The sequence below is a fragment of the Apteryx mantelli genome, chromosome 3, assembly GCF_036417845.1.
Source record: "Apteryx mantelli isolate bAptMan1 chromosome 3, bAptMan1.hap1, whole genome shotgun sequence".
Taxonomy (NCBI): Eukaryota; Metazoa; Chordata; class Aves; order Apterygiformes; family Apterygidae; genus Apteryx; species Apteryx mantelli.
Genome location: NC_089980.1, coordinates 70,891,712 through 70,907,234, shown reverse-complemented (window position 1 = coordinate 70,907,234; position 15,523 = coordinate 70,891,712). Strand labels below are relative to the sequence as shown.

The 15,523-nt window shown below is 38.2% G+C and overlaps 1 protein-coding gene across 2 annotated transcripts in view; it reads right to left on the bottom strand.

Moving 5' to 3' along the window:
- Positions 1-15,523, bottom strand: part of SYTL3 (synaptotagmin like 3) — a 36,064-nt gene that overhangs the window by 20,392 nt on the left and 149 nt on the right. Inside the window, exons 2-6 of one of the 2 annotated variants that reach the window (XM_013958951.2) lie at positions 11,068-11,635; positions 9,448-9,663; positions 4,716-4,780; positions 2,059-2,110; positions 622-694 (exon numbers count right to left, since the gene is read on the bottom strand). In XM_013958951.2, coding sequence (XP_013814405.2) covers positions 622-694; positions 2,059-2,110; positions 4,716-4,780; positions 9,448-9,663; positions 11,068-11,177 — 516 coding nt within the window. In that variant the 5' untranslated portion in view covers positions 11,178-11,635. The remainder of the gene's footprint in view (positions 1-621; positions 695-2,058; positions 2,111-4,715; positions 4,781-9,447; positions 9,664-11,067; positions 11,636-15,523) is intronic. The other variant, XM_067293617.1, reaches the window with a different exon arrangement.

The window sequence follows — 15,523 nt, the reverse complement described above, 5'->3', positions numbered from 1 at the left end:
ACTGCACCACCTCTCTGGGAGACCCAATCCACAGCCTGACTGGCCTCCTTGGGAAAAGCGTACCCTTAAACTGAGCCCGACCCTCTCTTGTTCCAGCTTCTGCCCCGTGTCTCTTGCCCTCCCACCACGCACCATTGTGCAGAGCCCAGCTCTGATTTCTTGTCGAGCTCCTCGCAGCGCTCACGCTGTGGGGAGCTCCCCTCACAGCCGTCTCTGCTCTGGTCTGGACCAGCCCTGCTCCCTCAGCCTCTCCTAACAGGGCGAGGGCTGCAGTGCCAACCATCTCAGTGGCCCTCCACCGAGCTCACTCCAGTCTGTCAGTGTCTTTCCTGTACTGAGGGGCTCAAAACTGTACACGGTATTCAAGAAGCAAGTGCCAAGTAGTGGGGGATAATCACTTTACTCAAAAATTCAAAACTAACTAAAAACATCTTTTGTGATAGACTCTAACCTTTCTCCTACTTCCAATGCAGCATAAAATAAAGTGACAAAAGACAGCATTTATATTGCAAAATGATGTTATGGTAGCTGTTGCTATTTACTGTATTTCTGTGACTGGCCTTTTCATAGAAATGACACCCTAAGACAGGGCATGCAGACATATATATTGCACATACGTACATTTACCGTCACGTTGCTTCCTGCTGTGGATTCAGTGAAAGGAGGTGGAGTTGGAGGAACAACAGAAATGTTACTAGATATTTAAGAGAAAATAAACAGGGCAACAATTAATATATTATGCTAACAGATAGACAGATAAACCACATACATGCACAGTATCTATATTATTTGTCTGTCTTCCCTGCAGCCTAAAGATATGGGATTAAGATCTTGCATCTTAAAGAGCTGCAGCAAAGACTTATTGCCTGTGTTTCTAAGAATGAAGACTACCTTTTTATCTTTTTGATCTCGGGCTGCTCTAAGCAGAATTATTAATTTAAAACAATCAGGAAGACCTAATACAGGACAGGCTTCCTAGACTTCTTTATGGTTGGCAGTATTACAATCTGAGCTCCAAATCCTGAAGCACAATTCCCGTCTAACACGCCCCATCTCTGTTTCAGAGGTGCTTTCAGAAAGCAGACGTCTTTATTTCCACTACTGGAAGGATTCTTCCCTGCCCAGGGCCCAGAGCTGTTAGAGCCTTCTGCTTTACAGCCTTCCAACCCTCCCTTTTGTCTGTCATAAATAGACCAGATTTGTGAAAAAAATCTCACTCAAGTCTGTTATCGCAACACAATCACAGCCCCTAAAGGCAGCCAGTGAACTTCCCTTTGGATTCTCTTCTCCTTTTACCACATCTAGGTTCTGGTTAGGATCTAGCTATCTACAAGTTTCCACCTTATGCAGCTACATTTTGCCAGATAATTTTCATAAAATTGAGGCCATTTATTGTATCTTATTTTACTTTTTTCTTTAAAGGAAGAGGGTTTCTTTTACACAACATTGTTTAAGCAAACTATTATTTCATTACATACGACTGGTATTAACTTAAGCATTATCATGTTTAAGCCTCAAATCACTAAGGCATTTATTCAGTGCAAACTGGATTTTTCACTTTCTTTAAGTTTTGGTAAAGAGATGCATCTTTCTGAATACAGAGTTCCTTCACTAATACTTATTCTAAAGCCATCAAATCAGCAAAATCTCCCATTTAGAAAATGTTGATGTTATTGCTTTCTAACCAAGTAAATAATTTTCACTTCTGATCATGTACAACTAGCGTGCAAATTTGAAAGACAGTGGTGAAAACAGATATACAGAAATATATAAACAGATGTTAAAAAAAACTGTACAGGTTCCTTCACTTCAAGTAAATAGAAAAATATTAAGATAAAAATAGTACTCTCTATTGTACTTGAGACCCTTTCTATAGGTTGTCTAGACATAAAAGTGGCAATTCTTCTATGCTATTACCATTTGTACTCCAAATGTATTTAAATTTGCTCTTCATAATCAAAAAATATACACTGTTGGCTGGCTGGTTTATAATATACAATATATTAACTGTACAAAGTCTTGGTGTCCTAGGACGATTTGTCCTTTTATTAGCCTTACCTCAGTTTCTGATAAGATTTCAAGAGCTTTGCACCAACCGTTTCATGTCTGCCTGTGAAGGAGAAAAAACCCAAAGGTCACTTAGCAACAACAGCAGTTATTAATGCCTTTATTATACTTTTCAAAATCAGTGCACTTTCAGGTACTGGCTTGTATTTACAGAAGCTCAGGCATGCGCAAACCAGGAGTGAAACCTGTCCTCATCTGACAGATGAGCCTAAACGCCAGCCAGCATGCAAGTCCCACCTGTAACAAACACACTATCACAATTTCACCTCCTCTCTTTCAGGCAAAAGATGTTCAGACTAGCTCTTCACAAATGCTGAAAGCACTTTGTATGGGTGCTCATGGGCCCACTGCTACAGGTTGCAAAGTGCCCTCAACCTCCTGAGATCTAGAAGGCAACTAGTTAGTGCAAAGGCCAACTGCACGGAAGCACATTTAATCCATAAAATGAAAACACTGAAAAGATTGGAAATGTGTACAAGAGCAGGCACATGGTACATTTCTTGAACCTTCCGAAAAACTCTTTACTTTTTATACTAGAGGCTTGAGTAATTATGAAAATGCATGACTAGCTCACAGACAAGGTAAAAATCCTTTGCTAAGGCCATCCCTATGGAGAAATAGCAACTGTGTCACGCTCCTCAGGTGAGCAGCCACATGATGTGAAGAACAGCGAGGAGCAAGCGCTCCATCAGGCACGAACAATGAAGGCTCATAAAAATGTAGTTTGCTCCTGAGTGGTCACAAACAGAAAGAAGGGCTAAGTGTATATAACACACGGTCAACTGAAAAGAGCCAGAATGGTTTTAATCACTAATCATTCTTAACCATAGCTATACAGAAAGCAATATGTGATCCATGTTTTGTTGAAGACATTAATTATAACATATTACTTAAATGTAAGCAGGAGAGCGTGGTGATGGTAGAAACAATAAACTTATCAATATTACAAATTTTAATAAGAACTCTGGATTTAATGCTCCCTTATTTATTAATAATGTTTGGTATTTTGATTTACTGTGGCTTTTAATGACTTTTTAGATTTTTAATTTATTAGTAAAGGCAGTCTAACACTTTTATGAAAACAGTCTTTTTAATCTGTAAGTAGAAGCTACACAAAATTAATAAAAAGCATACTGATGTAACATGTTTTTTAGTCTTCAACATGAGAAAACTTCATTGTAATGTGCATTTTATTCAGTTAAACTTATTTTACAGTAAATACTTCATTTGTATTACATTTTTAAACCAAAAGAGGGCACTGTCTCTCCAAGCTTGAAGGATACATAGCAAAGCCCGTGTCTGGAGGTTTGTCATTTTCCCCCCCCCTTTAATTTTATCAGTTGTTCTAACAAGGAAACAAAACAAAACATATTTCTCCCTACAAACCTACCTTGCATATACCCTTAGACCTTTGTGACTTCAACAACACTGCTATTAGAATAACTAAGCAAAATGCTTCGAGCTCCCACAAAGTTTTGATAATGCAAGGTGAGAACTCATTCATTTTACTGGAAAGAAGGACATTCAGTACCTTACAGTATCACATTCAGTGTCTGGGGAACAACATATTCTTCTACAGTAACTGTGAGAGATGATTGTTAAAATAAATAGCTTTAGACTTACCAAACTGTGAAAGATTATATGAAGTAAAATTACTAACAACAGTTATGAAATATTCCTGTGCTTTAAAAAAATCAGTCAACTAATATTTTAAATTGGAAATGGTATGGGCTAGAATGGAATTCAATGAAATCTTTCAAATTCTAAGTTAAGTGTCTCAGAAGAAACTATCACAGCTCAATTCCTTAATTTGCTAACTGCTGGCTTCTCTGAGTGCCTACTACTCAAAATTTGCCTGATTACATTTTCCCATTTACAAACTTCTTCCTATTCAGGATTCCCAAGAGGTACTTAAGATATTGGAAGTGAAACTGGAACATCTAGATACAGCCTTGCACAAAGTGAAATCGTTGCTTGTCTGAAGTGAAGCTTCAAGGGAAAGATGAGGCAAACCCTCTCCACCTCATTAGTCATTGCAAGTGCAAAACCCCAACTAACAACCTCTTGGTTGGTGAAACACATTCCCCACAGAGCAATCCAGCTGTGTCCGCCACATCTTTCAGTGCTTTGTATTTTTAATTGCACTGAAAAGTCTGAACACAAGCTAATGGCACAGTTGGCTGAGAGTAAAAAAACAGTAGGTGTTTAGCTCTCTGTTGATTTACATCCACACCTTTTATTGTTTATTCCACTCCAGCATTTCTTTAAGCTTTGATATTTTCTCAGTGAAAAAAATGGATGTTTTAACTCTGACAAACAATGGATGCAAGGTTTTTCCTTCCTGCCCATATATTCTAGCACTTCTATAGTTTTTTCACATGTCACTGTATGTCTTAGTAACCGTAGTGAGCTCATTAATTACTGATTACTCATACAAAATAGACTGTACTTTTAAATATATTCTGCCAGTGTGTGTTCATCCTTTAGTTAATGCATAGACAGACACACCGCAAGATACAGTCTTTATTTCAGGCAAATCTCCCACCAAATGGGTGAAACACTACATACAGTGGCAGACTACATTCTGTGTTTCACTTAGATGAGGACTATACACTCCACATCAATTTAGGGTGTGTTTCAGTGATTACCTTCATTGGGATATTTCTTTGCTCGTTCCTCAAAGAACCATTCACCAGCCTTTATTTTTACATCTCTGAAAAACAAGCAACAGACATTTGAATCAACATTTTCCAAAGTGCATTTTTATAACTGTTTGATAACTATTTACCAATCAAATAATCCTCCTTAATCCTACCACAGAACTAAGAACTCCTGGCTGCTCACACCACTGATTGACTCTGTGCTGGGCTTGTGAACTAGGGGCTGCCCCCCTCCTTTTTTTCCGGTTGGCCATGGAGAACTTTCTGTGCAAAGCAACACATACTGCTCTAGGCACTGCTCTGAAGTCAGAAGACCTGGGTCCATACCAGTCTACACAACTGACCTGCAGGACGACACCAGACACTTGTGGTTGCACCATCACTTACAGCTGTGGCCAAGACTGAGGAGAGGGAAAGCCTGTGATGGAAGATACGCTCCCAGGCAGAACTTCGGGTGGCTGCCGGGAAGCGCATGCTGAGCTCTATAACCCCAAAGCAGGAAAGAAAATAGTCTTTCTTCATTGATATGCCAGTGGCCTTTTTCTCTCTTTTCTGGAGACCAGCATCAAGGATGTCAGTGTCATACACAGGCACCAGGATCACAGTATCAGAAAGGCAACTCTGTGAAGAGCAGAACTAGCAAAGCCTGATTTTCAGTGGATCTGTCTCTTCCAGTTTATTATTTCCAACTGATTTAGACAAAAGCTGCAATGTGAACTTATCCATTATTAAATACACGGAAAATCCTTTAACTGAGGAGTAGATTCTCTGGAGTCTTAAGGTACAAATTCTCATCTAAATGTCTTCGTAAATTTAGGGCATATATAATGTCTCAACTCCATGTGGATTTTCTGATGTTTATTACTGGATGAAGTTCTGCTGCAAAAATTTCCTCACTGCAGGCACTAACTCTTTCATTTCTAGTTTATTTCCCTTCTAGGAAACTAGTATCTTTATTACATTCTCTCAGTCAAATTTGCTTGGAATTGACAACCAACATACATGCATACATAAGCACAGTAAATGTGTATAGGGCTTGCATCCTTAAGAAAGCAAAAATCCCTAAGTGCAGCAAGAGCTATCTTGATATCCATGAAGGTCAGGCAACAAATCCCTGGGGCTGCTGCTCCACACCTCACCTTACTCTATTTTAGAATACACAAACTACAGGTAGGATGTTGTCTGGTCTTTTTGTGGCTTGATTTTAAGGCAATTTTAGGCATCTAAAATACATCTTTGTAGTCACCAGTGCAGAATATTCAAAACATTCACAAGTGTAGATTGTACTACATATTTACATGTCCAACCACAGCTTTTGGTGCACAACTTTACACAGATGGGCTTGAAAATTCAGTGGGAATAACTCTGGGACAGGATACCTTGTTTATATTCAGAAGTGATCTATTCATAACTTCCTTAATTAATAGATGTCTGAAATCTCTGTCTGCTTTAGAGCTTTAAGAGCTCTGTATTGGCGGTGTCACAATTCTTATCTCCAACCTTCCCTTTATGTTCCCCACACCACCCATGGTTATCTTCCCAGAGTTTAATCTCCAGTTCTGCACTTGCTCACATGACAACCAGGCTGTTCACAGGATGAAAACAGATCTGAAAATACTTTGATTTTTTTAAACTAAAGAGTATATTAAGCTAAGCTACCACCAGAAGTATGGCAATTAAACTGATAAAGAATTATCTTTTTCAGGTAAAACAGACTAACTTTGTTAAAAGCAAATGTCTTTCTAGACTCCTAGAAGATAGGATTCCTTTAGGAAACAATAATATATCAACTCCATTCACGTAACAGATGCCTCTTCCAGGTGAAAGATATAAACACTGTGAGTCTACAAGGTTTGTTATAATTTCTTATTTTGTAAAGAAAACGAACATATTTAAACGCTTCCGTGGAATACCAGGCAGGGATAGCTGGCTTTCCAATGACATATCCAACTGCACAAGCATGGTGGTGCTCCCCATCCAGCAGTTACCCTTAAGCTTAAGCTATTAGGATGCTGCCAGTATGCAGTCTACCCTGGCAGTCCCTGCAGGACCCCACTCTGTACGTAGCTGCGCTCCCGCACTCCTGGCCTGGAGACTGGGGGAAACTCATCTGGAGGCTTCAGTGCTGCACTGGGACAGGGGGAACTCACCCCAGCGGCCCCTGCGCACCTCTTCTCACAGTCACCCACCACCATGAAGCCACCAACCAAGGCCACAGCCCAGGGCCCCGGCCACAGCCTGCTGCCTGCCCATGCCACCCCATCGCCTAGGCAGCACCCGCACCATCCAATGGGCACAGACTTACCAGCGCCCTCAGCACAGGGCAGGCGCAGGATCCCACTAAGGGAAGGTTTAAACAGAATAGTTAAATACCTAGTATTCTGTTCAATCAATTTTAGTTGAGTTGATAACATGAGTAGAAATCGAAACAGCCTAATCAGTCTTGTTTGACCTTCTGACATCAATATTGATCAAAACGTTGCAGATAGGCACATATCTTTATTAAACTAAGCCAAATTCCGACTAAGTAATTTCTACTGCAAAATAGAAGTAAATCAATTTGTAAGAAAAGAAGCTGGCTGACAATATTACTCTACATCTCTACAGTCCTCTTAGAAGAATCTATCCAAGGCTATAATACTAATATTTTCAGATGCTTGATTTTCTGAATATACAGAGGAAAGACACATACAAAGTTAAAAGATGACTTCTATTTGCATACACACACTTTTCAGTGTCAAATGACATAAGCGAACAGAATTTGGTGTGCTGCTTTCAGCCAACTAGGTGAAGTACATAATTTTTGAAACTTAAGAAACCTCTGCAATGCCTTTTGTCACTCAGTGTCAAAAGGGGGATAAACAAAGTTGGGCCCTAAAAATAATCTAGGATTGCAACATTAGGAGAGAATATCAGTAGTGTTGCTGATAATAATGTTTTGTTCAGGAAAAAATTCTCTAGGGGTAACCAAGACTTAAAACCATGGTTGCTCAGGACTTCTGAAAATCAGCTCTTACAATTTGCAGTCACCATGTTCTTCCCTTACCAGGATAGAAACAAGGCACTGAGTAGGATTTACCATACTGCTGGGTTCACTAACCTCTTTAAGACTTGCAGCCTTGATGTAAAGTTCACTGAAGTCAACAGAAGAAGTCTGACCAATTTTAATGGACTTTGCATCAGAACTAAACAAGATCAAATGTGAATCCTGTACTGTCTCTTTGCTATAAAGAGAATTTCATTGACAGGTGAAGGACTCCTCTATATCAGCAAGATAGAAAATGTAATTTCCTTGTGAAAAAGTCAGAATGTCTTTTATTCTATGTCAATAACACTCTCCTGTTTTCACCAGCCTGAACAAGGTTACGTAATAGCTAAGGGCACACAACACTATACAACAAGGCAGTTCAATAACTAGCTACTCTCTATAGGAGAGGTCCCCTGTGGCCACCAAGTATTTGGAAAACCCTGTAAAAGAAGAACAGGTGGAGGGAGGGATTGAGGGCAGGATCTGGAAAGTTGACATTTTTACCTTCCTTTTTAGTGCTTATAGTGTGAAGCACAGATTGTGAAATATATACATAAAAAATCAGCAACTGCTTTATCTCAAATATAGACAGAGCTAATTTGCCTATTTTTATGTACAAATTGCAAAATAAACTGAGAATACTGAAAGCATCTATTTATTGATAGTTTAGTCTCTTCCAAACTATAGAAAATGACTTTAAACTAGTGGTAGATATTCATGCAGCTTAAGACCAATACTTTGCCTGATATTCCTCAGGCATTATTCAAACCCCATGTTGGCATTGTAAGAGGGAATGAAGTGGTACATCAGTTTTGTGTTGACATAAAGTAAAATTTCATCCAAACACTCACCCTTTTTACAGGGATATAAATCCCTGTAAACCAGCAGAGCTGCTGATTCATTTTCAAAACTATATGTTTTTGCCTACAAAATATTAAAGTATTTTTTGTCAAAGGTGGAAATATATCTAAACTGTTTGGTTTAGAAAGATTTTGATGACTAGGAGGGACTATGATGGAGTATTTGATACGATAAATTGTACCAACACAGTAAATGAAAGTTTCTGGTTTCCAGGAAAACAAAAGCAAGGTGACATAGTAAAAGAAAAAACAAATCCAAAGTAAACAAACTTGGATCTCTGATCACATTTGAATATTTCCCTATAATGTAGTTAATGTTTTGTGTTTTTAAATATATATATGAACCATGACTTCATATTATTCATTAATCCAAGTTCCTTACTCCCATAGTAAGTGCCAAAAAAAAACCCAAAAAACAAAACAAAACAAAAAAAACTGACTAGGAAATTGTCAAGAAATTGGGTACACTATGTTAAAACACAGCACCTTCAGCAACCTGTTATGCATTGGTTCAGTACTGACTCAGAGGAAAGAGTGCCATCTACAGGTAAAATATTAACATCGTTTCCGATGCTTTTCAGTTATCACCTTTACAAGACGGACCACCTGCCTCTGGCCTAACCTGAGGAGCCATTTTGCTAAACACAGGAAGTGAAATCCTGAGTACATGACTTCCTGTAAGGCATGTAAGGCAAAATTCCCATTAATTTCACTGGTGCCAGGACTTCATCCAACATTTTTATTCTGCCAGGGGCTTTGTTTCATTAATCGTTTAAACAACAGATACACACAAAACCAGACAGCATTTATCCAAACCAGAAAAACTTCTTACCCATGAGCATAACAAACAGTGCACTTCCACAGGTAGGGATTCAGGCAGACACGGCATTCAGAGCACACTCGATGACTGCACCCGTTGCATACGGCACCTCTATTCATCAATAACCCAAGGGACTTGTGACAGCGAGCACAAGATCTTTCCTGGTATTCATGGCTCATGTTTCTTGCCCCTTTCCACCGAAGCTGCTGCAGCTGCATCTTCAGTTTCCTAATCCCAGGTCAGAAAACAAACAAACAAAAAAACTCATGTAAGTCACAAGCTAATACCCTGGTTGTGCAATATCACTATTAGTGGGAAATACACCTTCCAGTTTGACCTTAATTTGTGCACTGCCGGAGGCATCTGCACACAGCATTTTTTGCACCGCGTTTGTATGTGCAACCACAACAGTGCACGCAGACAGAGCAACAGTCTAGTATAAATGGGTTCTGTTCATGTCAGTGATGCACACCCAGGACAGGGCACTGAAATTTTGCATGCAAGCGTGATCATGTATTCACAAAGACTGAGACTTAATTGTGCTCCCTTTCATTTGATGAAGATATTTATTATCATATTCATCAACAAAGCAAATTTTCTATCAGTTAAAAATAATCATAACAAACGCATAAAGTGAAAGTTTAAAAAAAAACACACATCAGACCAAAATATCTAAACCTCTCCCTTTTGTTAACTTTGCTTCCATTAAAAGTGCCAAGAATCAAGAGTTATGGTTTTTAATCATCAGTACATCATAAACTGTTGGCAATTCTAACTGATTGAAACTTTCTTTATAACCCTTTACTTACTTTTCCCAATCATTTAAGTAGTCCAATTACACAAATGTGTGCAGTAAATAAAGTTTAAGTTTCTACGTTTAAGTAAGAGACTAAAAATTTCTTACTTAGCAATACAAATATCCTGTTTTACATAGGGATGCAACTTGACAAAGTAGGGTACAAGCTGCCAGGAAGTCCTTACTCAAGCCCTGATATAAAGCAAATAAAATGCAAAAAGATCATCCCTTATCCTTCACAACTGAGATACTTGTATAGTGTGATATAATTAAATAAAATCCTTTTCCTAACCAATGACACCTATTGACACTAATAACCTTCAAGAAAGTGCAGTGCACTTGGTATCTACTGTACATGAGAAAGGACAGCGATGGATTCAGCATGATGATGAGGTACCCAAAGAGTCTTAACTTCAGCCTTGATAACAAGTAAGTTAAATAAACCAGTGAAAGATCTGAACGTGTTCTGTATTATCAGGACAATATAGGTGTATGTAGGGACACAGTGAGAATGTCATAAAACCTTCACTGAGAAAGAAATACAGGCAGAAACTGAATTTTCTATGAATGCCAGAAGTAAAACTCATCAAGTATATTATTCACTGAACAGTATTTGCTCAGCTGATTTGTATCAGCTCTACAACTAATGTAGAGAAGTTAATAGTATGGTAAATCCAGGAGGCTCTGGATAACCCTTAGTTTTCCCAAAAAATAAAACAGGCATTAGCTAACAACATACAAAAAAAGGAACATATTCGGAAAGAGAGGAAAGAGAAAGAAGAGTACTCCTAGAGAAAAAAAGAATAAAAGTAGAGAAATATGGGAATGGCAGGTACCTTACTCTTTCCTCCTCTGTTTTTCTCACCATCTGGTCACGGTGCAGGACCTCCAGAACAGCCTCTCGCTCCAGTTCCTTAAGGAAGTTTAGATTCAATTCACAGGCCATTTTTCCCAAACTTCACTTATTTTGGAGACTCCTGAATTACTGTTCAACTACATCCAAAACGATGAATACTATTTCACAGAGTATAATGTCGCTTTCAAGAGATCTGAGTGTTTCTTAAGTGCCTGTGCCCTTACTTCATTGGTGATAGGTTTCACTGCGTCATACCCATGAAGAGAAAAATAAAGGTGTCTCTCTTCCCACAGGTCACCAATTAAGCACCTCTGCAACCCAGGGAATACAAACAGTTAGCAAGGTCACAGCAGCCTTGTCTTTTTCATATAAAAGAACTTCCTGTTCTTTGCTTCTGCTGAGAGCAGTTCTGAAAGAGATGAGAGCTTGCAATCCCAGATAGGGCTGTAACTGGCACCTGATTGAGGGAGAATACACCAGGAAATGGCCTAAAGGAGTAGGGGGAATGGCTTCTTTTACTTGGTCTTGCAGACTTGGAATTTCAAGATCTAGAAAGAAAAAAAAAAGAATATATGTTATCATCCCTTCTCCTCACTTCCCCAAGGCTTTTCAATTAGTATTTGAGCAATGCTTTCTGAAAAACACTTTTTGCTATACTCATACAGATCTTTATGCCTTAATTCAGATACAGCAGAGGTTTTAAGACAGTCCCTTTCTTCAGACAGTCTCACCACAATGTCCATTAATAGTTAGCCATGTATCTTCACCTTTTTTTTAAAACAAAAAACAACTAGTAAAGAAGCTTTAGTTAAGTTCAAACACTAGCCTTGCTGCCCCAGGACTGGAGAAGTCATAATGGTTAGGACAAAAATGCCCCTTTCTAATCGTATCTTACAGAAAGACAAAATACCACAAGTCTAAGAGGGAAGATGGAAAGAAACCCTTTAAGATTCACTTCTATCAATTACCTAATTTCTGTTAAGTCTAGATAAACAGTTTATCACAAAGCAATGAGATTATCTTTGTTAATACACACAAACAGAAAAGAGTTGAGAGGATACATTTTATTTCTAGCTCAGTGCACTAACAATTTTTGCCCCGAACTGATGATTTTACTGTACAAACATATGAGAACCACAGCTGTCCTTTGGATAAATTCTGTGACCTTCACTTTTGTAAAATTCCCACTAAAATGGAAGATAATTTTAATACACTTTGCAGAGAAGTAGAGAAAGAAAATGGTCAGCTTACACACCATATTCAGTTTTTATGCTGCTGTCTAGTGTTTAGTGTGAATTATGAGAAATAGAAGTGTTCCAGTTTCAGTACATCAAATATCAAAGATGCATATATGAGAAAAGGTTATGTATTGCAAACTTAATCTATGAACTAAATACATACAGTCAAACTTCCCATTAGGATAAATGGGTAGAGTTTTATTGAAGCAGTTAGTAATGCTTCACTAATGTATCTCAGCTGAGAATCTGATCAAGTATCTGCTTTGCTGGATCATTATATTTAAATACTATCAAAGTCTTAAGTTAAAAAAAAATCTTCAGACATACAATCATAACATTTCTGTAGGTAGAAGGAATTACTTTACATACAGCTACATAATTAAGCTACTTAATTTCACACAAAAAAGCAGGAGGTAATTTTTATTTATAAACAATATGCATGCAATTCTTTGACATTTTTTCATGAAACCCTTCAACAGACATTAAAAGGACAAAGCATTTCGCAGAAGAATTGCTAACAAAAAAAAAAAAGATTGGTTTCCTGTGGAAACAAATGAGACAGAGATATGCATAATCATGTTTTATTTCCTTGCCAACTGCAATTTCACAGGAAATTACACAGCTGAAATCCCCTAGCAATGTATTAACACAATATATGACATTTTCAAAGGCCCATACAACCCTCACCTGCTTTAATCTTCTATCTTAAGACTAACTCCAAGAAGTGACTAACATATTTAGAGCCTTCAATTCTATTTAAATCAATCTGAGAGAGCACCCAGTACAAGCAGAGGGACCTCTGCCCTGTACAGGATATCAAAACACCCATTACAGCATTCACAAGTACAGCTTTCCATAAACTCCTAGGATTCCCAATAGCTAACACAGTTACAGTGCCATCAGAAAGTCCTGCTGGGAAGCATCAGTAAAAGCTAGCGAATTCATGGCAGTTGTTATTAGGTGGATCAAAAAAAAAAAACCCTGCTCCAGTCATTCATCCTAAAGAAGGTATACGCTGAATGTTTCAAAGAGCTATTAAGAACATGCCACTGTAAAATAGTTACTAAAAGCAACACCTGCAGTTAAACAACACCTGCAGTTAAGCACAGAAATAGCTGTTATTTGATAAAATTCTTAAAAATAAAAAGGCTTTCTCCCTTCTTCACAGAATAGCACAAAGATTTCCATATTTCAGGCCAATTTTGGGAAATAAATTTCAGGTGACACCTGGGTGTATGAAAAATATTAAGCGCATACAGAATCTTACTTGGAGTCTTGCACAAATTTTATAAAGTGATGTTTTCAACTAATCATGCTTGTAAAAATCTAAATGGTGTGGGGTAAGAAATAGCTTGTAGCCTTTTCTTGTACTCACTGTCTTCTCTCCAGCCATATTCCACATGAGATTTGGATTTGGCCCAAGTGAAGGCAGAATTCTTGAAAATGGCATTTGACCTTGGCCCATAGGTAATACTTCAAGCACCGTAATTCAGATCAGTGGCTCTATTGCTATACTTCTATTCATAGCGATAAATCATGTAAGCATAGAATCTAATGCCAGCAGTAGACTGTCAAAAGGGACTAGGATAAAAAGGCTAGGATCACTTTGGCTAATCACCTAGGATACGAAGGTCAGGACACCAAACAAATCTATTGCAGAATGAAGTGCCAGGGGCCGTAAGTGCAACAGGATCTGAACTACGCAGAAAGCCTCCGTGACTCTCTCACTGCTGGGCAGGATCATCGCACTCTGAACAGAATACAGCTAAAAATCCATCATATAGCCAGCAGCTCCACAAATTTTGCAGCTGGCACCCTTGCAGTTATTTTGTCATCTTTATGGAGACTTAAGCTTGGACAATTGCTGTGCTCTGTCAAGTTCTCTTTAGCATTCAAGGGTAACTCAAAATCTAGCTTAATGATGAGGTAGCTGGAGCTCTTAATCATTTCACAGAAGTGTTCAAATTAGACTGAAAATCTCAGTACCATTGTAAAAGAAGAGCTGTTCTATCACTGAAGCTGTCTGTGTTAGGCTGGGTTTTGGCAGAAATAAAGGAGGGGAGTATTCAATAGTGATCCTCTTTGGCAAGAAAAAACAATCCTAAAGACCTTCACAGATACCTTCCTTTCATGTCTACTCATCAAATCCAGCTAGCTAGTTGTTTTACACTGCCAGCTAACCTCATAAAGCCAAGCACCTACTATGTGAAACCAAAAGCGATGGCAATCCCTTTAGTTAATATCAATACTTCCCCCTTTTCAGCACAAAGTCCATATAAAGCATTTTGTTCCAGCATTAAACTATGTAGTTAAAATAATCAACTGTCAGGTACTTTGCAGATGGATCATTTACTTTTTGAGCACATTGTGTGAAGTCTCAAAGCCATATAAAGGAGATTGGACAACCAGCGGGGTTGCTTTTCAGGAGGGGGAGGTGTGCATGCAGACAATGCCATCTCAGATGGCTTTTTTTCTTTTAAATCAGGCTAAAATAGTATACAATTATGTAACTGAAGATTAAGTTTGCAAAAGGTATCTACTTTTCTTAAGTTTTTAAACTTATGAATGCTTGACTTGGCAAGCTACTTTGAGAAAAGCTTTTGCATGTAATACATTATTGATCTCCCTTCTGAACTAAGACATTCTGTACCTCAAGATATTTTTTACAGATCAGGTAACTTTTGTTAGTAGTCACTAATGCAAGCCCACAAAGGTTCAGCAACAACTAAAAACTGAAGTTTTACTAGCTCCTTTCATATCCTCAGGCATCACCAAAATCATGACAATGAAGTAAGTATAACAAACTGATCTTTGAAAGTCAGAGCCTTCATAGACTTGAGATAATTGGATTACTTCATCCATTAACCCCCCAAAAGGGGTGTGATACACCAACATTAGGATAGTTTAGAGTAAAAATGAACACAAATGCTACTGTAGTTTATGGTTATTTCCCATTCTACAAATGCCAATCAAATAAATGTATTCTTAGTTAATAAAAAAATTACAAGTGTTATTTTATACTGCTTGACTGCAGCAGCTTTATTTTCACATCCAGGCATACACACATGCAAATTATTTGGTAATGTTTTGTTGAAGTTATGTCTTGTGGTTGTAATAACTTCCCACCTGAACACTTAAAGTAAAAAAACACTTTTTTAAGGTCCAGTTCCTGGTCTTCCCTTGAAATCTTTGCAGTCT